This window comes from Camelina sativa, chromosome 20 (assembly GCF_030686135.1).
Source record: "Camelina sativa cultivar CO46 ecotype springtype chromosome 20, ASM3068613v1".
NCBI lineage: Eukaryota > Viridiplantae > Streptophyta > Magnoliopsida > Brassicales > Brassicaceae > Camelina > Camelina sativa.
Window position 1 is genome coordinate 6450269 of NC_141899.1, and position 23157 is coordinate 6473425.

General features: G+C 38.9%; 5 protein-coding genes and 2 pseudogenes across 8 annotated transcripts in view; 4 read left to right on the forward strand and 3 right to left on the reverse strand.

Moving 5' to 3' along the window:
• The window catches only part of LOC104769790 (UDP-glucose 6-dehydrogenase 3 pseudogene), a 94969-nt pseudogene that overhangs the window by 18348 nt on the left and 53464 nt on the right, over positions 1-23157 (reverse strand). The gene's annotated exons all lie outside the window — the stretch shown is intronic.
• Positions 474-1085, reverse strand: LOC147918517 (uncharacterized). The gene has a single exon (XM_087503560.1). The coding sequence runs from the start codon at positions 1083-1085 to the stop codon at positions 474-476; it is 612 nt and encodes a 203-aa protein (XP_087359686.1).
• Positions 1181-2980, reverse strand: LOC147918518 (uncharacterized). Its single transcript, XM_087503561.1, has one exon. It carries the CDS (start codon positions 2978-2980, stop codon positions 1181-1183), a length of 1800 nt encoding a protein of 599 aa, XP_087359687.1.
• On the forward strand, positions 9020-10829 carry LOC104769775 (transcription factor MYB16). 2 transcript variants are annotated; one of them, XM_010494062.3, is made up of 4 exons: positions 9020-9500; positions 9585-9714; positions 9807-10159; positions 10253-10829. In XM_010494062.3, the coding sequence occupies exons 1-4, from the start codon at positions 9368-9370 to the stop codon at positions 10630-10632; spliced, it is 996 nt and encodes a 331-aa protein (XP_010492364.1). In that variant the 5' UTR covers positions 9020-9367; the 3' UTR covers positions 10633-10829. The 2 variants fall into 2 exon arrangements, with proteins under 2 accessions (XP_010492364.1, XP_010492363.1); XM_010494061.3 differs by having other exon boundaries at positions 9024-9500; positions 10241-10829.
• On the forward strand, positions 11954-13380 carry LOC104769776 (uncharacterized). The gene is made up of 3 exons (XM_010494063.3): positions 11954-12183; positions 12289-12354; positions 13104-13380. The coding sequence occupies exons 1-3, from the start codon at positions 12136-12138 to the stop codon at positions 13149-13151; spliced, it is 162 nt and encodes a 53-aa protein (XP_010492365.1). The 5' UTR covers positions 11954-12135; the 3' UTR covers positions 13152-13380.
• LOC104769777 (cystathionine gamma-synthase 1, chloroplastic-like) lies at positions 13874-16350 on the forward strand (annotated as a pseudogene). Its single transcript, XR_015592879.1, has 10 exons — positions 13874-14275; positions 14360-14463; positions 14556-14629; positions 14717-14885; positions 14984-15043; positions 15115-15318; positions 15410-15488; positions 15586-15681; positions 15787-15905; positions 16007-16350. The product of XR_015592879.1 is annotated as a cystathionine gamma-synthase 1, chloroplastic-like (transcript).
• LOC104772267 (cystathionine gamma-synthase 1, chloroplastic-like) lies at positions 17771-22765 on the forward strand. The gene is made up of 11 exons (XM_087503562.1): positions 17771-17849; positions 18514-18617; positions 19473-19546; positions 19676-19849; positions 21141-21195; positions 21292-21495; positions 21592-21678; positions 21861-21968; positions 22069-22164; positions 22291-22409; positions 22528-22765. Exons 1-11 carry the CDS (start codon positions 17771-17773, stop codon positions 22682-22684), a joined length of 1257 nt encoding a protein of 418 aa, XP_087359688.1. The 3' UTR covers positions 22685-22765.

A 23157-nucleotide genomic window follows, 5' to 3' on the forward strand; every position in this document is an offset into this window, starting at 1 on the left:
TAGACGCTGAGTGTGGGAGCTCGACCGTTCCGAACTCTGAGTTCGGGCGGTCTTTTCTTTTCTCATCTAGGACCCCGAGTCGTCGAAGGGACCATTTCCCTTTGCCTCTCTTTTCTCTTTTTTGTTTTTATTATTAGTCGAAACATCCAAAGCATGTAATGGGAATTTGACTTAGTTATTGAAGCTTTTAACTTGTTTGGAATTATCCAAACCGTGTAAAAGAAATTTAAATGCAAGTAACCTTTGGATATTTTGTTTTGCACGCCGGCTTCTCGCCGAGTTGAGTAAGAGGAAGTTTTTAAACCGGAAAAAACTTTATTAATATATTAGCTGCATTCGCTTAGTCTTTAAAAGATAAGGAATTGCCTACGTACCCCGAATTGGGGATCAAGCCAACCGTAGTTCATATTACAAAGGAAAGATAAATAGAGTTCGGATTCCCGAAAACTCCTAAGTAGAGTCGTGACAACGACTTAGCTGTAGTAGCGTTGCAAGTGGGCCGCGTTCCACGAGTTTTTGATACGTTCCCCAGCCATGGTTATGAGTTCGTAAACTCCCGGGCGAACTGCTCTAGATACGAGATATGGACCTTCCCATCGAGCGCCGAGTTTGCCGGCGTTTACTTCCTTGGTGTTCTCGAAGACTTCCCGCAGAACCAGATCACCTTCGTTGAAGTGCCGCTGACGAACAGTCTTATTGTAATATCGAGCCGCCGCGTCTTGGTAGTGTTGCATCCGAACTAGAGCTTTGTCGCGCAACTCTTCGGCGAGATCGTTGTGGTCGACCAGCATCTCATCGTTAAGTTTAGGATTATCGACCATCATAGTGCGACGAAGTGTCGGGACCCCTGCTTCAGCTGGGGCGAGTGCTTCAAGACCATATGCGAGGGAGAAAGGGGATTGTCCCGTGCTCCGCCGCGGGGTTGTGCGGTATGACCACAGCACACCATCCAGGTGATCTGCCCATGCTCCTTTCCTTCGACCGAGTCGTTTCTTGAGCCCATCAACGATCGACTTATTCGTGGCTTCAGCTTGACCGTTGCCTTGCGGGTATCGAGGAGCGAAGTGCTGAGACGGATTTGCCATTTTGTCAAGAAGCGTCTGGTGATCATCGAAGTGAATTGGGTACCGTTGTCGGTGACGATCTCATATGGGAGTCCGTGGCGACATATGATGTTTTTCTATATGAAATTGGTCACGTCTAAGAATTGGATCCTTGTGAAAGATTCTGCTTCCACCCACTTGGTGAAGTAATCGGTCAGAACCAGAACATATTTCTTGGATTTGGATGCCGGCAAAGGTCCTATGGCATCCATGGCCCAGCGCATAAAGGGATACGGAGCAGTGACGGTGTTTAATAGTTTGGGCGGGACGTGCCGCATGGGTCCATGGCGCTGACAAGCTTCGCATTTGGCCGCAAAAGTCTCGCAATCGGCCATCATGGTGGGCCAATAGTGTCCGTCCTTTTTGATTTTGAGAGCAAGTGCGCGTCCGCCGGAATGGTTGCCACCTTCGCCTTCATGCACTTCCATCATGATGCGTTCGGCCTCGTCCCGAGTAACACAGGTAAGGAACACTCCCGAAGCACTCCGGCGAAATAGCTCCCCATCCAACAGGATGTACCTGGCACTCCGAGCCTTTAGTCGTCGAGCTGCCCATCGATCTGCCGGGACGGTGCCATCGGAGATGTAAAGCTTGATCTCAGTTTGCCAATCCTCGGGGGGTTCGACGACGTCTGCCATATCTTCTATTGGCTCGTCGACTTCCATCGGGATTGGGTCGTCATTGATGACGTCCGGGTCAACGCTGGGAGCCTCGATGCATTCGATGGGAATGGTACGCCGTAACTCGGGGTCGGAGCGGTTTGCGAGTGCGTCGGCTGATGCGTTGTCGTTCCGTGGGACCTTCGTCAGGGAGAACGACGTAAACTCGCCGGATAATGTACGGACCAACTGTCGATATGCTCCCATTCGCTTGTTTTTGGCGTCGAATTCTCCGCTGAACTGGCTGACTACGAGTTGGGAGTCACAGAAGACCTGCAGGTGTTTAACTCCAAGTCCCTGGGCTAGCCGGAGTCCTGCAAGAACGGCCTCGTACTCAGTTTCGTTGTTCGACGCTTTGAAATTGAGCTTTAATGCTTGCTCTAGAATTTCTCCGGTGGGAGATCGAAGTATGATCCCGACCCCGGATCCTTGATTTGTTGACGATCCGTCGACGAACATTGTCCATTGCTCCACCGTGGGAGTGGGATCGTCAAGCTCGGGAGACAATTCGGTGATGAAGTCAGCCAGAACTTGTGACTTCAGGCTTGGGCGAGAACGGTATTCGATGTCGTACTCGCTAAGTTCGACTGCCCATTTTGCCATGCGTCCGGATTGGAGGGGGCTATGAAGGATGGTTCGGAGTGGTTGATCAGTAAACACGACGATAGAGTGCGACTGAAAATAGGGTCGTAGTTTCCGTGCTGCGACGATCACTGCAAGGGCCAATTTTTCCAGCGTGGGGTATCGCGACTCCGCGTCGTTTAGTGCTTTGATTGTGTAGAAAATGGGTTTCTGGTCCCCGCGATCGATGAAACGGTTGAGCGCGCGATGAGCGCGCGATGAGCGCGCGATGAAACGGTTCAGAGCGGCGATCCGGCCAGTCAAGCGTTGTACTTCTCGCTTGTTGGTCGGCGACGGGAGCCCTAGTATGGCTTCGATCTGCTTGGGATTTGCCTCTATTCCCCGTTCAGTGACGATGTACCCCAAGAATTCTCCGGAAGTTACTCCGAATGTGCACTTCGTCGGGTTTAGTTTCATCTGGAATTGATCCAAGATGTCGAAACACTCTGTCAGATGTTGGACGTGCTGTTCTGCGATCAGAGACTTGACCAGCATGTCGTCTATATAGACCTCCATGGTTTTGCCGAGCAGATCCGCGAACATCATGTTTACCAAGCGCTGGTAGGTTGCTCCGGCGTTTTTCAATCCGAACGGCATCACTTTGTAACAGTAGGTCCCCCTATCTGTGATGAATGCCTTTTTCTAGCGGTCAGCTGAGCTCATGGCGATCTGGTTGTAGCCTGAGAAAGCATCCATAAACGAAAGCAGCTGGTTTCCAGCCGTGGCTTCAACGAGACGATCTATGTGCGGCAGAGGAAAGCTGTCCTTAGGGCAAGCTTTGTTGAGATCGGTGAAATCCACGCAAACTCTCCACTTGCCGTTTTTCTTTTTGACTACGACCGGGTTAGCCAACCAATCAGGATACTGGACTTCCATGATTTAATCCGCCTTGAGTAGTCGTTCCACTTCGTCCTGGACCGCCTTGGCTCGATCCGGGCCTAGGCGCCTGCGCTTCTGTCTGATCGGCTTGAACGTGGGGTCGATATTTAGCTTGTGGCACATGACTTCGGGGCTTATCCTGACCATGTCCTTTGTTGACCAAGCGAATGTGGAAGCCCGAGATTGCAGGAAAGCGATCAGCTTGGCCTTTATGCTTTCGCCGAGTTCGGCCCCGATGCCGACAGTTCGCGATGGGTCGGAGAGGTCAATATTCGCCTGTAGGATCTTGCACTCCGGACACTTGAGGCGATCACGCTCCGGCTTTCGGGGACCGGTGAGATGGTCCCCGCTCTGTAATTGCTATGCGGTCTCCGTCTTCCTCTGTTTCTTTTCGATAACAGAGCAGACTCTGGCCACCCTCTGGTCGCCGTAAAGTGTGCAAATTCCTGTAGGAGTTGGGAATTTGAGGCAGAGGTGATAGGTCGACGGTACGGCCTGCATCGCATATATCCAAGGTACCCCCAGAATAGCGTTGTAGATTGGTGGTGCATCAACGACTGCGAACTTAGTTTTCCGGGTCACTCCGCCAGCTCGTACTTGTAGCTTCACGTCGCCCATCAACATTTTGGCGACCCCGTCGTAGCCCGTCAGCGTTCGAGTTTCGGGTTTCAGTTGGTCTGGTGTGACGCCCATTTTTTCCAATGTTTGCCAACAGAGTACATTGACTGTGCTCCCAGTGTCGATCAAAACTCGTTCGACGTCGAAGTCGCCCATCGAGACTTCGATAACCAAGGGGTCTGAATGGGGGTGTTGGATTCCTTTGGCGTCTTCTGAGGTGAATGATATCGGGTCCGCACATAGCGGAGGCTCGCCCGGAGCGGTTTGGAGGGCGCAAACTTGCCGTGCTCTCTTTTTGAGTGCGCGAACAGAATCCGCGCAGTCCTCCGGTGGACCAAGTATCATGGTTATTCGTCCACGGGGAGGAGAATTAGCCCGCTCCGGGTTTTGTCCCCTCTGTCGTTTGGGTGGACCAGGCAATTCGTCTGCTTGGGGCGCCTCCTCCTGGTGATTCACGGGTGCTAGCTGCTGGGCTGCGTTGGGTGGTCCATCGTAACCCTGTCCGCCGCCTGCGCCACGGCCTCGGTTAGATCGTCCTCCGCGCCATCCACCTCGGCGACCTCTGCCTCCACGTGTGCTTTTTGGCTGATAAGTAGCTTCGACTTCGCCAGAAAGATACTTTGCGTACAGATAGTTCTTCAAATGGACGCACTCTTGTGTGGAGTGACCGGGGTACATGTGAAAATCGCAGTAGAGTTCCTTCGGGTCAGATGGCTGCTTGTCCTGACCGTCCACCTCGGAGACTGCGTGGATGACGCCCTTTTTTCGATCCTGAGGTTCGTGGTGCTTGCGGGGTTCGTGGTGTTCGACCCGGTTTTTAGTCTTAGCGGGATGCGACGGCTGTTCGTCATTAGTTTTTGCGGCTATTCGATCTTCTTCCTCCTCGTCGAGTGCGAACCTGGAGGCCCGATGTAGCGCATCATCGAGATCCTTGGGTTCCCGGATGTTAAGGTCTTTTCGTAACGGCGATCCGGGGATTAAGCCTTTTCGGAAGGCCGCCATTGCTGCGTCTTCCGGGACGTTGACCTTTGTCAGCTTTTCTTTGAACCTGTTCAAGTAGTTGGCGATAGGTTCCCCTCGTTCCTGGGCCATCTCCCAGAGGTCTGAACTTGTCACGCCTCGTTCGATGAGGATTCGGTAGTTCTTGAGGAAAACCTTGGACAGGTCGTCAAAGTTGTCGATCGAGTTCGGCTCGAGCCTCGTGAACAATACCAAGGCAGGGCCGGAAAGGCTATCCACGAACAGTTGACAGCAACCGGCGTCCCTTTGTTCTTCGGTGAATCGAGCTTTTGACATGGTCGCCATGAAGGATGTCATGAACTGGACCGGATCTTTGTCTCCCTGATAGACCGGCAGCTTCAGTTTGACGTGTGGTATGGCGGCTCGTGCTATCCGTTGAGTGAAGGGCGACTGCCGAGTTACCTCAACGATCCTGTCGATTTCCGGAGCGGTGCTGATAGCTCGATGGAGGAGAGTGTTCATGCCACTAATCTGTGACCTGATTTCTTCGAGTTCGTAGCAAGGTCCGGAGTTCGCGTGGCGGGTGACTGGGACGGTCATGCTTTCGTGTATCCGTGAGTTCGGATTCGTTGGTCGGATACTGGACGTGGTCCGAGGGGGAGGATTCCTCCGCTCCGGTTGTGCTTCCAAAAAATCGAGACGACGAGTGAGACCATCTACGTTGAGCGATTGTCCGGCAGAGATCTGTGATGGGGTTGTTTGGGTCACAACGGCATCAACTCTGCGGTTGGTTTCGGAGATCATCTGGTAGATCTCTTTTGTCATGGTGCCGAACAGGATTCTGAAGTCCTCCATGGAAACGAGCTGCGGATTCTGGGCCGCTGGTGTGGTATGAACGGGGAGGTTCCCGTTCTGTGCGCTGTTCTGCTGCTCCGTTACGCGAGCATCCGCCTCCTCGTGGGTTTGTTCAGTAGAAGGCTCTGCGTCGAGGTGGACTGGCTCCTCGAGAGTTCGTCCTGCACCCTGGCTGGTTTCCCCATCAGATCTGACCCCGATTGGGAGTTCGGTGGAGGTTCCGACCGGATTTGCCGTTGTGTTCACGCGATGACGGGAATACACGGCAATGACAGGCCTAGTTGACCCACCCAGTGTCGCGGTGTCATCCTGAGAAGGCGTGATGCCCGTGAGATCGGGCGTGCGGTTTTCTTCTGGAACTTCGTTCACGACGGAAGACATTATTGCAAGGCTTCTTTCAGGAGAGTTTCCTAGAGACGATTTGCGTCCCCACAGACGGCGCCAATTGTAGAAACTAGGTTTCCACAATGAATTTGTTTATGGAGGGAAACAAATTCAATAGAGCTATCTCTCTAGAAAATAGATCTAAGCCTTGAAATTAGGAGTAAAGAAGAAGAACTCGAAAGAACTAGGGTTTGTTGTAAAGAGCAAAAAGAGAACTCGGTAATTGTATTAGATTCTGAATGATTTACAATGGAGAAGTCTCCCTTATTTATACATGTTCAGAGATCTCATAATATATTAACTTTCCTTAACAGACGAAGTGAAATATGGAAAACTGCCCTATTGCTTGAGTCGGCCGCCGCACCGAAGTGGATGTCGGTTCCTTCTTCTCCAAGACTATTCTTTATCCGAACTGATTCCCGAAAACCTAATCGATCCCTTAACCGGATTCCCGGTTAGATAATCAATTAACATTCTGGTTTAGCTCGGTATGATGGGGGTGCTAAATCCCGCACCAACAAATTGTAGTGTTATTGTCTTGGGTTATGATTGAAGATACCTGTTTTTTTTTTTTTTTTTGATGGAAACCAGATTTTGTAATATGTTGGTGTTATGGATATCTATCTTATCCTTGCTTTCAGAGATTTAAAGGATGCAAATTTGTTATCAGATTCTTTTTTCGACTGATGGATTGAAGACTTGTTTTCACGCCTTAATTGCTATTATTTGTCGGGTTGATGCATAAGCTTTGAAAAGGTATAGCTAATAGAGACTTGGCTAATCTTAGGTATTTTGTCTACAATTAAGCCTGAAGTGAACCATTGAGTTTTGTATTCGATTATAGTTTAGTAGTTTACAATCTTTATAATATAGAACTGTTGCGACTTATGTACCAGTTGAAACAGCTTCTGTGACTACCGAACCAAACTAGGAGTGTTAAATAGTCTCCAGTCTGAATGTTACAGATTGAGCATGCTAAGTACGTAGTCTCTTCTTCTCACATGGCTCGGTTTTTTTATATATTTCATATGTGTGTGACTTCTTGCTTTTTGCAATGTCTGATCAAGTACATTTATGCAGGAGATTCGTAGCATCAAATGTGGGAATTCGTGGATCGATAGAATCTTGACAAGTGGCACCATTTATGAAGGCTATATTGAAGTATGTAAGGACCATACAGAGAGTGTAGGAGCTGGCAATATGGTATCAGCAAGACATTTATAGAGTTTTGTCCCCATTGTCCTTTACATCATTTGCAGCCAATATGATTTTCTTTTGATCCATGAGCTCTTCTACTTCTCTCTCTCTCTCTTCTTCAACTTTCATATTCACATTTATTCATTTTTCCTCTTCTTTAATTTTTTTTTATTTATTAAATATAAAACTGATTTCTTTTTGTGTTTATTTGTACAATTCTTTATGATTTTGTCTTATCGTTCTATGATTCGATGAAGATACTTCTTCTTACTACCCCACAAGCTTGGAGCCCACCTCAATAAATCCATCTTCTGCCTTCATGGAACACATTTAGCTACTACTCTCCCTTGTTTGGTCTTGTAAAATCTCTTTAATGTCACCGTTTGCCTTCATAAATCATCTACCTTTCTTGGCAGTATAATTTACCTTGAAGCCAACATTTATACACCTGCACGGCACCACATCCATATAAAATCAATTCATTGTATATATGGACGTTTTAGAGCTAGCATAAGATAAGATTCCGTACCAGTGATTTAAACATCAATCCAATCAGTTTTGGGTTCTGGTGACTTGAGTACAAGTTCATTGCTCTCAGAGGATGTCTAGATTTTTAAACTGAAGTGATGAAAGTTCTGATATGCTAGACTGAATTCTCAGAGGATGTCCAAAAGATTCTGAATATACTACTTTTTAAAATCAGTCTGAAAATGTAGAGATACTATTAGACTCATTGACTTGACATCAAGAACAATGTAGCAACCAGTGGACTTATCTACAACTAAAAGTGCTTCCTAAACCAATTTTAAGGTTAAGAGTGTTTTTCTAATTAACTTTTTTTTTACTTAAGTATAGTTCCATGTGCCGCATAAGATATGTGTATACACGCAACTATATTCAAACTTATAGAACCCTCATTTTCTCGCAAGACTATTATTGTATATGCTAAAGGGTTTATCTAGCTAGTGCCTAGTGCATACCTAATATAGAATTGCGTGTGGATTTTGTTGTAGTCATAATGTTTCTAAACTCTAATCGTTTGCTTACACAAGTTTGAAATTTACCTTTTCCAGAGAAATGAACAAAGTGAAGAAAGAAGAAAGTCTATGCATGTAATAATTAATTTACTTGCATCCACTAAGTTTTCTCCTTCTCTATGCTCTCTGTCTCATTGATTTACTATTATACTGTCAGTTTCCTCTTAGTCACCGCCATTTCACAGCATTTACTATCTACTCTTTTTAGTAGAGGTTAAAGAAGAGAGATGATAATGTAAGAAAGAAAAAAATTCAATATTCATACGACTTTAATGATGTAGTGTTACTGAATGATGATGACTACTTATAGAGTGGAAAACAATGCGGACGTTTAAAGCCTTAGACTACCTATAATAGTAATCTGAGGCTAACAAACCGAAGGCATCTTTTAACTTTTTTGAACTAGTGTAAAAATAGATTGTTGAAAATTTTAGTGTATATTTTGTTTCTTATAACTTTTTTAGGCAAGTTTGATGTGAGATTAAAGTGCTAGCTAGAAACTCATGAACACTAGTACAAACAGTAAAAAATGAGAGAATTATTGAGTATTTGATCTTATTGTAACTTGCTAGTAGCCTATTAGCATAGATACTGACCTGAATTTACTTCTAGCACAAGAAATAACCGATTTTTATCTTGTGATATGTAAAAGTCACAGTGGCATGTAATAATAAAAGATCACCGCTTTTATCTCTCTCTGTGAGTTATTTAGAAAGGGGGGTGGGGGACTTGTTCCAGGTCTTTGAGCCACAAAGGTAATAACTTCTCTAGACCCCATTTGTTAATAAATGCTCATCCATGTGAAAGAGCCGGGAAAAAAGGGATTCATTTGTTGTGTGTGTTTGTCTATCTCTCCTCTATATATCAACCTTCATCACTGAGATATGCTTCACTTGTAACATTTCCACAACTGTAGCCAAAAAGAGCAATCCTTTGTGCTCTCTCATGGTGATGATTATGTGATGTATGAGACAGACACAGCTTACTAACTTCTTATTCTTCTTTCTTGTTCTGTTATAAGATTATAGTACTTTTGGTTTTTTTTTTTGGAAAAATGGGTAGATCACCCTGTTGTGACAAATTGGGTTTGAAGAAAGGACCTTGGACACCAGAAGAGGATCAGAAACTTTTGGCTTATATTGAAGAACATGGTCATGGAAGCTGGCGTTCATTGCCTGAGAAAGCTGGTACAATCAATGAACCCTCTCTTATATGATCTTTTCTACAGATTCAAAACTTTCTCATCTCTCTTCCTTCCTTCTTATTCTCAGGTCTCCATCGATGTGGAAAAAGTTGCAGACTCAGATGGACTAACTACCTAAGACCTGACATCAAAAGAGGCAAATTCAACTTGCAAGAAGAACAAACCATTATCCAACTCCATGCTCTGTTAGGAAACAGGTTTGGTCTTGCAATAACAAAACAATCTCTCGAATCTTTTTGTTAGAAATGTTTTGCTCCTTTCTGAATTCTGATCCCTTTTGTATATATAGATGGTCTGCAATTGCTACTCATTTGCCAAAGAGAACAGACAACGAGATCAAGAACTATTGGAACACTCATTTGAAGAAACGGTTAGTTAAAATGGGGATTGATCCAGTGACACATAAACCCAAAAACGAGACTCCTTTATCTTCTCTTGGCCTATCCAAGAACGCAGCAATACTTAGCCACACGGCACAATGGGAAAGTGCAAGGCTTGAAGCTGAAGCAAGGCTAGCTAGAGAATCAAAGCTTCTTCATTTACAACATTACCAAACCAAAGTATCATCTCACCATCATCACCATCATCATGGATTCACTCACAAGTCACTGTTAACCAATTGGACAACAAAAACAAACGAAGGTAAAACCAAAATCAAAACACACACTAAATCTCTCCAAACAAATTGTAACTTTGTGGAACTCTGTTTGATTTATCTCTAAGAGTACAATGCAGAACAACAACAGCTTGATGAATCACCGACATCTACGGTGTCATTCTCTGAGATGAAGGAACCAAACCCGACGAAGATAGAGTTTGTCGGATCATCCACGGGTGGTCTGAGTCTGATGAAAGAACCTGAAAACAACGATTGGATCAGTTCAACGATTCACGAGTTCGAAACTACGCAGATGGGGGAAGGTATTGATGAAGGGTTCACGGGTCTTTTGCTAGGGGGAGAGTCAATGGACAGGAGTTTCTCCGGCGAGAAAAACGAGACGGCCGGGGAGAGTAGTGGTGGTGACTGCAACTACTATGAGGACAGCAAGAACTATTTGGACAGCATTTTTAACTTTGTTGATCCTTCACCGTCCGATTCACCACCTATGTTCTGAATCAAAGGGTTCGAGATATTATTGTTGGGAATGTTTTTGATTCTTTTTAGTTTATAGTTTTTTGTGCTTAAACACTGATTAGACCAATTTTAGACTAATCCAGTCTTAGCTTTCTTCTTTAATTACTGTTTTAGAACAATTAAAAAAAAAGTGACAAACATGAAACTAATTAATGTTTGTTAAGTTTGGAACTAAAATCAGTATATGAGTTTCTAGATCTTAGGCATAGAGTTGACGCAGTAAAACAATCTTAGTCTAGCTTTGTGACATTAATTTTAGAATGTATTGCATTAAAATTGTTCCATGCAAAATACTAGTATGTTCTCAAATCCCAATGTATCTGAGTTTAGTTTTTGTTGCAATATAAATTTTGTGCTTAATGATACATAACAGTAACCAACAAAACTTGTTCAGTCTTAGCTATATTCTATAGCCAGATCATCCTAAGTGTAATTCACTGTTCTTTGTAGATTTGATCGATTATATATTTACCGTAGCACGATGACTATGTACTTGATCACATTATTTCACGGACGTCTCTCGCCATGACGCCATGAATTGGTTTCGGTAAAAATTGCATTGATCTTCAAACACTTGAAGATCACATATCTTTTTGCTTGTTCTAGCGTGACCGCTTCTTTAAAGTTCACTACGATCCAACATATTTCGTTGATTTGACGAACACGATTACTAGATCGACCGACAGATCGAACACACATATATATATAGTTTTATCACTTTAACACATCTACCAGTGTGAGTGTTAAAAACTACATTGCGGCCATTTGACGACGCTAAGAAAATGAAAGATTGATGAGTTGCATTAATATTTTTCATTATTTTTTTTAACACTGATTTTTGAGTTACATAATTAATGATAAATGTGGCTGTGATAAAAACAACACGCTGACATGTCGATTACAATAAGATAAAAATTAAATGTTGGTTGTTTCATGTCCTTTTCTGCCTTATGCTTGGGGGGTCTCGAATTCGATTTTTCATTATTCCAATTAAATGTCAAAATAATACTAAAATCCAAGAAAAAAAAAAGACCAAATTAATAAATCATAATTGAAAATATAATAAATATGAATCGTAGTGATAATAGGATACTATTTATTCGGATATGACCCCATGCAAGTGTGGACCCAACATACTATATCCCAAAGTTTCAGAAACAAGATATTAAATCATTCTATTGTCATTGAGATAATTAAATTGCCACCAAAATATAAAATATAAAATAAAAATAAAGATTTTGTATAAAATCCTAAAAATAAATTTGGATATTTAGAGTTTTTATGGATTTACAAGAGGTCTCAGTCTAGGCCCATTTAAAGCCCAATAATAATAAGGTAAAGGAAAAAATACAAAAAGGAGCGAAGACTTGCTTGCACACACCATCACACGAATCGCGATTTTGAGATTTCGGAAGCTTCGATTTGATTTGGGATTTTAGGGTTTTCTTCCTCTGAAGACGACGATTCCAACTGCGATTTGACAATGACGCTACCTCCAGGACTCTACTCCGGCACCAGCTCCCTTGCTCTGGTTAATTATCTCTCCCATCCAATTCTCGATCTGTATCTCCGATACGTTTTTATAAAAAGAGTTTGTGTGATTCAACGAGTTTTTTTATTCGCTTTGATTGATCAGGTGGCTCGTGCTTCGGCTTTTGGTTTGGGTCTCGTCTACGGGAACATGAAGCTTAAGGTCTTGAAGGTGAAAATTTTTTCTATCTTTACTTTGTTTTGTCATCTATTTATGATTAGATTGCTCTTTAACTGCTGTGAATCTGCATTACTGTGTCTCTAGTTTGATCTCGAAAAGTTTATTGATTCTGATTCTTTTTGTTCATCATCTGTTGATTGTGACATTTGAATTTGGTAGACTTGATATTTCGAGTTTGGTGGCTACACATAACTCGAGCGAGTGAGCAAAGTTTTGTTTGTTATACGTTATTGTGTTTCCCCATCATTTTGAAAGCTCTCTTTCGTTATAGTTGTTAATTGTAGAATGCTGCTCTGCTCCTTTGTTAGTTTTGTTTTCAGCTTAGTCCACTGAGTGTCCTTATTTGAAAGCTCTCTGGCCTTACATTCTCTTTTAGATAATCGAATGCTACTTCTAGAATTTACAGCTTTGCGGTGTCTTTCTTTGGATGTTTCTTTTCTGAAGTTACTAGAGTTGTGATTGTGAGTCTCTGTCTGTTAAGAAGATCTTTGAGTCGCCGAGTCAGTAATGTGATGCATTGAGAAAATTATCTGACTCATTCATTATGTCGCTCTAAAAATGTTTACTTGTTGAATCTTGTTGTTTGCTCATTCTGGTGTTCATGCCTTATACTAGTTCTCTCTTTGGAAGAACCGTAAATGTGTTAAAATGTTGATATCACTATGCCTAAAATGTTTGTTGAATCTTAGTATATATATGCTTAAGTAAAAAAGTACCAACAAATTTCTTTTCACCTGCAGATCAAATCGATGTCACAGAAGAAGGTTGAAGCCACTGCTCATCATTAATCGATTCTTCTTCGTTTTCAATAAGATACCAAAAGCTGGGGGTGATGTCTCCCCGGTTAGTTTTTTCTTTTCTTTTCATGATTCATCTTTTAGCATAAGAAGGAACAAATGTGTTTGAAGAGCATCTTACATGGTTTTAAGACCTTTTTTGGAGCCAAAATTAACCTTTGGCTTAAAACCCGAGTCATATTTTTGTTGTCATCTAATAACACCACACACATTCACCTCACCTCTCAAGTGTCCCAGTTGTGCGTTATATATACTTGGTTGTGCAAGTGTGTCATATCAGTATCATTTATTACTCAAATCCGCTGAGGTGTATGTGGCTTTCCACCATTTGATTATTGATCGTCATTTCGTCAATCAATTTGTAAAAGGATGGGAACGGGTTCCCCGGTTAAACTTGACTAGCTCAATCCAGTCGAGTGAGGACTTGATCCCACTGTAGATTCTTTCTTTCTATCTTAGTGTAAGCAAGTACGATTGATTTTTTTTTTTCTTTCAAAAGAAAGAATCAGAAAAGGGAATCTAAAGCAATGAAAGAAGATTGTAGTGGATAATTTGTAGAAGACAACAAAAACAAAAAGTATTGTAAATGGATTAAAAGTAGGAATGTACCCATGACGATTATAAAGGATGAATGATTGCTACAAAAACCTTTAAATCCCATTATCTATTTATCCGACCAATACCACAAAGTAGATTATAGTGTTTTAAAAAGACCAAACCCGCCACATCTTTCTTCTCCAAACGACCAAGTAGAGAAACCACTCTCAGTAGAAAACAATTGTATATGGCGTTTCATTGTTCCGTTAACCTACGAATACGATCACCTCCTCTTCAACCTTCGTCTTGCACCGGAAATTCACCGATCAATTTGAGGTTTCCGCCTTGTCAACTGAGCATTAAGGCTCGTGGTCGAAACTGCAGCGACATTGGTGTGGCTCAGATCTTCGCGGCTAGGTGGTCCAACAATCCTGACTCTGGTTTGACCTCTGACCTTGCGGCATCCTCCCTCAATGAGGAGGTTTTGGTGGATGAGGAGGTTAAAAAGATAGTAGAATTGGAGGAGGATTTGAAACTCTCCTTGTTGAAATCAGATGGGAGCTTAACTATTCATGCTGGTATATATATATCTTCAGTTATATATTTATAGTAACTTGAGGCAATGTGATATGTTGATGGTTTATGATTTTTGCGATGATCAGGTGAAAGATTAGGTCGTGGTATAGTGACGGATGCGATCACGACCCCTATTGTCAACACAACTGGCTTTGTCTTCAAGAAAACTGCTGATGTTCTTGACTTCAAGGTTACGGTTTAAATTAATTCAACAAAAAAAAATCTCTGTTGCTAATTCAATAGTTTAAGCTTTAAGTTTTGTGTGTGTGTCTCTGTCTCTAGGAGAAACGAGTTGTTCGTCATGAGTATGGTCGTTATGGAAATCCAACGACAAAGATACTTGAGAAGAAGATAAGGTAGGTGCTTTCTTGATTAATTGTCTTTAATGAATGTTTATGTTTCTTATATATGATGCTTAGGTAATTTTGGTGTGTATTGAGCAGTGCACTGGAGGGAGCTGAATCAACATTGGTTATGGCTTCTGGGATGTGTGCAGCTACTGTTATGTTTTTTGCATTAGTTCCTCCAAACGGGCATATTGTGACTACTACAGATTGTTACCGGAAGACAAAGATTTTCATGGATACTTTTCTTCCCAAGTTGGGAATCACTGTACAAAACCTCTATAGCCCAATCCTTTTTTTTTAATTCCTTCCAATCTTGGATAATGTTGTGTGTGATGTATTGATTAGCCTTTTGTATACGTCTAGGTGATTGTAATTGATCCTGCTGATACCCCCGGGCTTGAAGATGCCGTGAATAAGCATGAGGTTAATTAATTCTCTCTTAACATTTTTTGGATTGCGATATGTAAAACATGAATGGAGTCATATATCTGCAGGTTTCTCTGTTCTTTACCGAGTCTCCAACAAACCCGTTTCTTCGATGTGTTGACATTGAGTTAGTTTCAAAAATCTGTCACAAAAGAGGAACTCTTGTTTGTATAGACGGCACCTTTGCAACACCTTTGAATCAGAAACCACTTTCTCTTGGTGCTGATCTTGTTGTGCACTCTGCTACAAAGTACATTGGAGGCCACAACGATGTGAGTAAAACTATGTATCTACTCAACTGTAAAAACATCAGTGCCTCAGTGATTAGAGAAGAAAAATAACAATGTGTCTTCCGTGTTAAAGGAAGACAATGCATCTTCGCATACAACAACAGAACTCAAACGCTTTGAGGATGGCTCAAATTTTAGAAACACATCCCAAGGTATTACGTTTTTTCATCAAGAATCACTATTTATTTTCGATTAGGCATTATATTAATCAATTGTTATGTGAGAGTCTAAACAAGATAAACGTGTTAGGTGAGTCATGTTTACTATCCGGGCCTTCCTAGTCATCCTGAGCATCACATAGCGAAGCGACAAATGACCGGTTTTGGTGGTGTGGTCAGTTTTATGGTAAGAAAATTATATATAATCACCTTTGATGTAACTTTTTCCACGTAACTTAATTGTTAATCCCAATTTTTTATTTCTCTTCCTTACCTTTTTATTTGCAACTAGATCGATGGAGATTTCGAGACTACGATTAAGTTTGTTGATTCTCTGAAGATCCCTTACATTGCACCATCTTTTGGTGGATGTGAAAGCATCGTGGATCAACCCGCCATAATGTCCTACTGGTATGATATATATATCCATCTAAAACATTATTGGTCACATTATTTTAAAATTTTGTGATTATAAGTGTGAATACACACGAATGTTTTGGGATTTCGTTTAGGGATCTTACACAAGAGGAGAGGCTCAAATATGGAATAAAAGACAACTTGGTTCGTTTTAGTTTTGGTATTGAAGACTTTGAGGACCTTAAGGCTGACCTTCTTCAGGCTCTTCATACCATCTGAACAAACGTCGCCTTCCACAAAACCATCTCGTTTATCAACGATCTGTCTCGTTTTCTCTTGATCATTCTTCAATTTCAGTTGAGAAGGAAAATGACAAAATGTTGTTCCTTTGGTATAGGCAAGTCGGCAACACTAAAAATAATTAATACTGATCTTCTAATTATCTTATGTAATACTAAAAAGTACTAAGATAACCCTTTACGATAAGATTGTTAATTCTTATTTTGGCCTACCATTATAACCATATAATATAGGAGCTAGTTTACTATATATAGATACAAAATAGTAACCGTTACTAGTTTGGGAGCATCATTTGATCGTGATGTGCATAATTAATAGGGTCTAATTAACATCTCGAAAATATTTTTGTTCGTAATGGATTATGAGGTTTTCTATAAAAATTAACAGTTTGATATTCAATTTCCAATATATATAGCTTGTACTGTAAAGTTGAAACCATTAGATTTATCACTAGCAATATAACTTAAATTAAATGGAATATAAAAGAGATTAAAAATAAAACTTTTGGTGAGATTATATTTTTTTTTTGATTGTACTTAATTAATGTAATTTATACAAAATACATTTAATTGGTTACGGCAAACTAATTTGGTTTTTAATTTTTTTATTTTAATAGAAAATTTTTCTGTTAATTATATTCGTATTAGAGTTATCTCTTATATTTTAAAAAAAACTTGTTTAAAATGATTATTTTGTTATAATTATCTTTTTACCTTTTTAAAATTAACAAAACAAAATTTTGTTTTATTATTTCATACATGTAACATCTCTAATCGGTAAAATCGACATGTGTCATGATTCATGTGAATTACTTATTTTAAAAATAAAACTTTGTATGATAAGATATCTGTCTTTATTTTTATTTTATATACATTACAAGTCGATAACCATTGATATAATACACACATTTTAAACACGCAATAATCTAAACTTTGTACAGTTGGCCATACAAAGATTTCCACAAGATTAATATAATTAAACATGTCAGAATCGTACTCAAAAGGTTAGGTATTACTGAGTTTTTGGCTTAATTTAATTAAAGGTTAATAAGCATCAAGCACGAGAAAAATGGATTTTGATAGGGATTTTAATCCAAGTGCCTCGAAAGTTAGTTTTTTTAATATATAATATATAATATAAAATCTGCATGTAAATGCGCGCGGTATTTTTCTAGTAACTAATAATAAAATTGCTTACACACCTCAATTCTGTTTCATAACCGGAACTAGCTAGTAACCATTGCATTTATCAACTATAAATATGTCTATATATCATAACGACTTTGTAAATCAACCGATCATCTAATCGATTTAGAGAACAAGAGGAGAAACTAATAGAGAGCGAACCCCAAGAAGAAAAGGTGAAAAAAAAAAAAGAAAAAAAAAGAGAGAGAGAACTTAAAAATTGTTTTATTTTACTTTTCGATTATTTATTCAATTTGTGTTATATGTATTTTATTGTGGTTTCATGTAATCTCTATTCTATATCTTCTTATATAACTAATGAAGGTGATTTTAATGTTAAACGTATTTCTAACCATCCAATTCCTTGATGATGTTTAACGTAACTAATTTGCTTTCGTTTATAATTTGGTGAGTGTTCGTATTATATTTCACAAAATGACTTTTAAACCCGAGGACATCAACGATTTGAAGCACTCATTCTTGAGCTCCGATGGGAGTCTGACTGTTCATGCTGGTACGCCACCATTTTTTTCTCCTTTCTAATGATTTCTTAACTAGTAACTCGGTTTTGGTCCCTCTTAATTACTCTACTAATTCTGTTATTGGGATGGAAATATATGTTTTGATATGCATGATTCTATCTGATCCGGTAAAATCGAATAAACGTAATGGAATTGGAAACAAATTAATTTTCAAAAAAAAAAAACTGGAAACAAACTAATTTCACAAAACATTTATTACGTTTCATATATATATAACATATATATATATATAATTAGATATTACATTAAATATCCATACATTTAAAACGATAAACCTTTGTGAAATTAGTTTGTTTCCAGTTTTTTTTTTTAAAAATTAATTTGTTTCCAATTCCATTACGTTTATTCGATTTTTATTACGTTTCATATATATATATTACGTTTTAAAAATATTTATTACGTTTCATATATATATATATATTCAACATATATATATATATATATAATTAGATATTACCTTAAATATCCATACATTTAAAACGATATACTTTTTTCAATGGGGACATATCAGAAATATATATCTCTCTCTTTTTGTTTACGATTGATTTAATTTGGAAAAGATTGGCAATTTTGCAAATGGAGAAGTCGGAGATAATGGGATATACTTGTTGTGTGGGATTTATTGTTTACAATCAGGTGAAAGATTAGGTCGTGATATAGTCACGAATTCGGTCACGACTCCTGTAGTCAACACCACAACTTACTTCTTCAAGAAAACTTCGGAGCTAATCGACTTCAAGGTCCGCTTATGGAACATATAATACAATAAAAATTTTATAAATTAATAAGGTCGAGACCATGAAATTTTATTTATTTATAGTGGTTTAATTTATCGAATTACTAATTTCTAAAGATATTTTTTATTTTCATAGTTTTGAAAAAAAAATTAGTAAAACATAAAATATTTTTGTTAATTCATATTTTTATAGAATTTTCTTAGTTATCTTGGCTATTACTTAGGTGAAAATGATAATTATTCAGAAATTCAGAGTTTAGAAGAATATTTATCATCACAATTTTTGGATGATGCGATTTGAGAAGAAAATTTATGAGAAAATTTAAAAATGAACCCCAAGAATAGAAAAACAACAATAGAGTCATATTTCATTAAATTTCTTATATTTATATTATTATTAATTTAAGATATTGGATGAGACCATGTTTTTACATACGATTTCCGAAAAATTTATTATATTATTATTTTATTGTATGTCAGTTTTTATACTGGCTCAATTCGGGACCAAATTTTTTTATTAATTTATAGTGAATATTAATTTAATGAGGTTTAAAAGTATATGTGCTTTGGTTAATAAATTTGTGAAATTCTGAAAAACAAAGTTTGTTGTGTACTGATTCTGGCAATGGTTAACCGAAAAAGAGTAGTCTTCGTTTTCTTTTTAGAATTTCTTTTTATATCATTAGAAATGAAATGATGAAATGCTCAGTTGAGGTTTTACAACAGTTAAAACAAAAAAAAAACAACGAAGTATAATAAATGAGAAAGAGAATCCTCATTCTAACCACAGTTGCATGAGCTAGGTTATAAAAAATATGCATGTAGTCTTCGTTAACGAACCTAGCTTTTAATTATGTAGGAGAAACGATTGGTATGTCACGAGTATGCTCGTTATGGAAGCCCAACGACAATGATACTCGAAGACAAGATTAGGTCTCTCTCTCTCTCTCTCTCTCTCTCTCTCTCTCTCTCTCTCTCTCTCTCTCTCTCTCTCTCTCTATGTATATCTCCCTCTCTCTCTGTCAATTATTCCTTGTGTATGCTATCTTGTTCTTGTTTTAGTGCACTTGAAGGTGCTGAATCAACTTTGGTTATGACTTCTGGGATGTGTGCAAACACTGTTATGCTTTTGGCATTGGTTCCAAAGGGTGGACATATTGTCACAACCACAGATTGTTACAAGGAGACGAGGAAATTCATGGAGACTTTTCTTCCCAAACTGGGAATCACTGTAAGAAACCCTTTAATTTCATTACTATTCTTTTGTTTCATGCATGATTTCGATGTTTAGGGATGTTAAAAGTGGGTAAAAACCCAGTAGGTACCCGAAACCCATGCTTAAAACTGGGTTTTGGGACCTGTTTTTTCTCTAAGAAATTAAATGGGTTAAAAATGGGCAGGTACCCAAAACTATAAAGTCTTACACGGGTTTACCCTATTAGTTATGGGTACCCATTGGGTTTTTTTTCTTTCTAATCACTTATACTTTTTTTTTGTCAAGTCTAATCACCTACACTAAACCCGCAAAATCACATTTTCCTACTAAAAACACAAAACACGAAAACTCGTTTTTCTGCCAAAACCGCAAAATTACGTTTTCCCGCCAAAACAGCAAAATTATATTTTCCCGTCAAACCGCAAAATCACGTTTTTCCGCCAAACTCGCAAAATCTCGTTTTACCTCCAAAACCGCAAAATCTCATTTTCTCGCCAAAATCGTAAAATCTTGTTTTTCCGCCAAAACCGCAAAATCTCATTTTCCCGCCAAAACCGCAAAATCTCGTTTTCTCGCCAAAACCGCAAAATCTCGTTTTCCTGCCAAAACCGTAAAATTTCGTTTTTCCGCCAAAACCGCAAAATCTCGTTTTCTCGCCAAAATCGTAAAATCTCGTTTTCCCGCCAAAACTGGAAAATCTCGTTTTCCCACCAAAACCGTAAAATTATGTTTTTCTGCCAAAACTGAAAAGTCATATTTTTTTGCCAAAACTGCAAAATGTCGTTTTTCTACTAAAAACGCAAATTCTCATTTTTAAATATTTATTTAAATTTAATATGAAATAAGCAAATTATGAACAAAACTTTAGTTTTATCTAATATATAATAATAAATTTTGTTTTATCTATTTAAAACAAAACTCTTTAATATATTTGCTATTCTTTATTTAAATTATATAAAATTATAAATTTTTGAAAATTGTTACAGATATAGTAAAATACACAAAATACATAATATAAATCACATTTGGTATCAAAAAGTTAAAGATAAAATTATATATAATATAAAATGCAAAATACATCATATAAGATAAATAATTCGGGTACCCACGGGTTTACCCACAAAACTAAAAACCCATTCGAGTTTACCCACTAGAACCTAAAACCTATTTGGGTTTTCAAACTTGGGTTTTTTCTGGGCAGGTTTTTTTCAGGTTTGGGCTGGGCTGGGTTTTTAAACCCACGACAACATCCCTATCGATGTTGTTAATATATCCTTTGTTGTGTGTGTGTGTGGATATGGTCCAAGTGACTGTGATTGACTCCGCTGATACCACTGGCCTTGAAGCTGCAGTGAATAAGCATGAGGTGTTGTAATTTATAATAATAAGTTCTCTTAAACGTACACTGACTGAAGTACTTTGGAAAACAATATTTGAAAACTGTGGCGTGTTCTGGCTGCAGATTTCCATGTTCTTTACTGAGTCACCAACAAACCCATTTCTTCGATGTGTCGACATTGAGTTAGTTTCAGAGATCTGTCACAAAAGAGGAACTCTTGTTTGCATAGACTCTACCTGTGCAACACCTTTGAATCAGAAGGCACTTGTGCTTGGTGCTGATCTTGTTCTCCAATCTGCTACTAAGTACTTTGGAGGCCACAACGATGTGCGTACATCAGAAATTCAGAGCCATATAGTTATTAGTGTTTGTTAAGAAAGAAAAAAAAAATGTGATAAATAATTATCATTCTGTTTTGGCCAGGTTCTTGCTGGATGCATATCTGGTTCTACCAAGTTGGTTTCCGAGATTCGCAAATTGCATCGAGTTTTGGGAGGTACACTTAATTCGGTAAAAATGCTTGATCGATCCTCCTCTAGTTCTCTATATCTTCATATAAATCTGTTAAATTGTATTTTGTTTTTGAGAGTCAAGGTATTGTTTGTCTCGGTTTAGTTAGGATCGATTCGGTTTATACGTCCATGCATCAATAGTTTCTAACCTTTAAGATAATTGGGTCTTTGCATCAACAGAACGCGGCATATTTACTCATCCGAGGCATGAAGACAATGCATCTTCGCGTACAACAACAGAATTCAACCGCTTTGAGGATGGCCCAAATTTTAGAAACACATCCCAAGGCATTATACTTTTTTACCAAGTTACATTCATTCGTTTGTACGTATTATTACACATGACATCATTTATTAATTGGGGTATGCTAAAATCGTATCGTGTTAGGTGAGTCGTGTTTATTATCCAGGTCTTCCTAGTCATCCGGACCATCACATAGCCAAGCGACAAATGACTGGCTTTGGGGGTGTGGTCAGCTTCGAGGTAAAGATAATAAGATAATCAAATGCTTCACGCTTGATGATATTTTGATCAAGCTACACTACTATATACAAATCTCAATTAAAATATGTGTTAATTAATTTTCCTTTAATTTTTATCTACGAATAGGTTGCTGGAGATCTCGGGACTACGATCAAGTTCATCGATTCGTTGAAGATCCCTTACATTGCAACATCATTTGGTGGATGCGAGAGCCTCGTGGACCAACCTGCCATATCGTCCTACTGGTATGTATATATAGATTTCCTTTAAAACATTGATTTATATCATCGTTTTGATATAAATGTGATTAGCGATGGTTGTTATATACACAGACTTTTTTTTTTGGTATGGGAATTGATTCAGGGATTTACCACAAGAGGAGAGGCTGAAACATGGAATCAAAGACAACTTAGTTCGCTTCAGCTTTGGTGTTGAAGACTTTGATGACGTCAAGGCTGACATTCTTAATGCTCTTGAAGTGATCTTGCCACCATCTGAAAAGTTCTCAACTATGGTTTAAAGTAAACAAACGGGTGCCGCTTCGACTTAAACTAGCCAGCCGTTAGCTAATGTTAACAGTCGTTTCTGAGAGACGCGGCCGTTTCTAAAAGGGAAACAAAAAACTTAATATGTTTTTTGATAATTCTCTTTCTATTGTAAAAACGTTTGTTGTTGTTGTTGTAAAGAGTCACGTATTGTGTGTGCTAGAACATGTTGGTGTTCAGGACTAGTCAAAATGTTGAATAAGTATTATGTATGATAAAGTTAGTAAAAGATGTCTATATATTCTTGGGTCACACAGTTTAATTAGCCAATAATAATTTTGAGTCATGTATAATTTTTTTTTAATTTAGAAGTGTGTAAAGCTATAGTGATATACTAAAATAATAGTATAAGTGGATTTAAATCTGGATCCGGTGCCTAATTAATACGCAAAAATATAGATGAATCTCATAATTATATGAAAGACGAATCTAATTTATACATTGGAAT

Bases quoted from the DNA above. Each gene is read 5' to 3' on its own strand.
- LOC104769776 (XM_010494063.3), top strand. From the start codon at position 12,136: ATGACGCTACCTCCAGGACTCTACTCCGGCACCAGCTCCCTTGCTCTG. The intron at 12,184-12,288 runs GTTAATTATCTC...TTGATTGATCAG, and splicing joins GCACCAGCTCCCTTGCTCTG to GTGGCTCGTGCTTCGGCTTT. The intron at 12,355-13,103 runs GTGAAAATTTTT...TTTCACCTGCAG, and splicing joins TGAAGCTTAAGGTCTTGAAG to ATCAAATCGATGTCACAGAA.
- LOC104772267 (XM_087503562.1), top strand. From the start codon at position 17,771: ATGACTTTTAAACCCGAGGACATCAACGATTTGAAGCACTCATTCTTG. The intron at 21,679-21,860 runs GTAAAAATGCTT...TTGCATCAACAG, and splicing joins TGGGAGGTACACTTAATTCG to AACGCGGCATATTTACTCAT. The intron at 22,165-22,290 runs GTAAAGATAATA...ATCTACGAATAG, and splicing joins GGGGTGTGGTCAGCTTCGAG to GTTGCTGGAGATCTCGGGAC.
- LOC147918518 (XM_087503561.1), bottom strand. From the start codon at position 2,980: ATGCCGTTCGGATTGAAAAACGCCGGAGCAACCTACCAGCGCTTGGTA.
- LOC147918517 (XM_087503560.1), bottom strand. From the start codon at position 1,085: ATGGCAAATCCGTCTCAGCACTTCGCTCCTCGATACCCGCAAGGCAAC.
- LOC104769775 (XM_010494061.3), top strand. From the start codon at position 9,368: ATGGGTAGATCACCCTGTTGTGACAAATTGGGTTTGAAGAAAGGACCT. The intron at 9,501-9,584 runs GTACAATCAATG...TCTTATTCTCAG, and splicing joins TTCATTGCCTGAGAAAGCTG to GTCTCCATCGATGTGGAAAA. The intron at 10,160-10,240 runs GTAAAACCAAAA...TTTATCTCTAAG, and splicing joins GACAACAAAAACAAACGAAG to AGTACAATGCAGAACAACAA.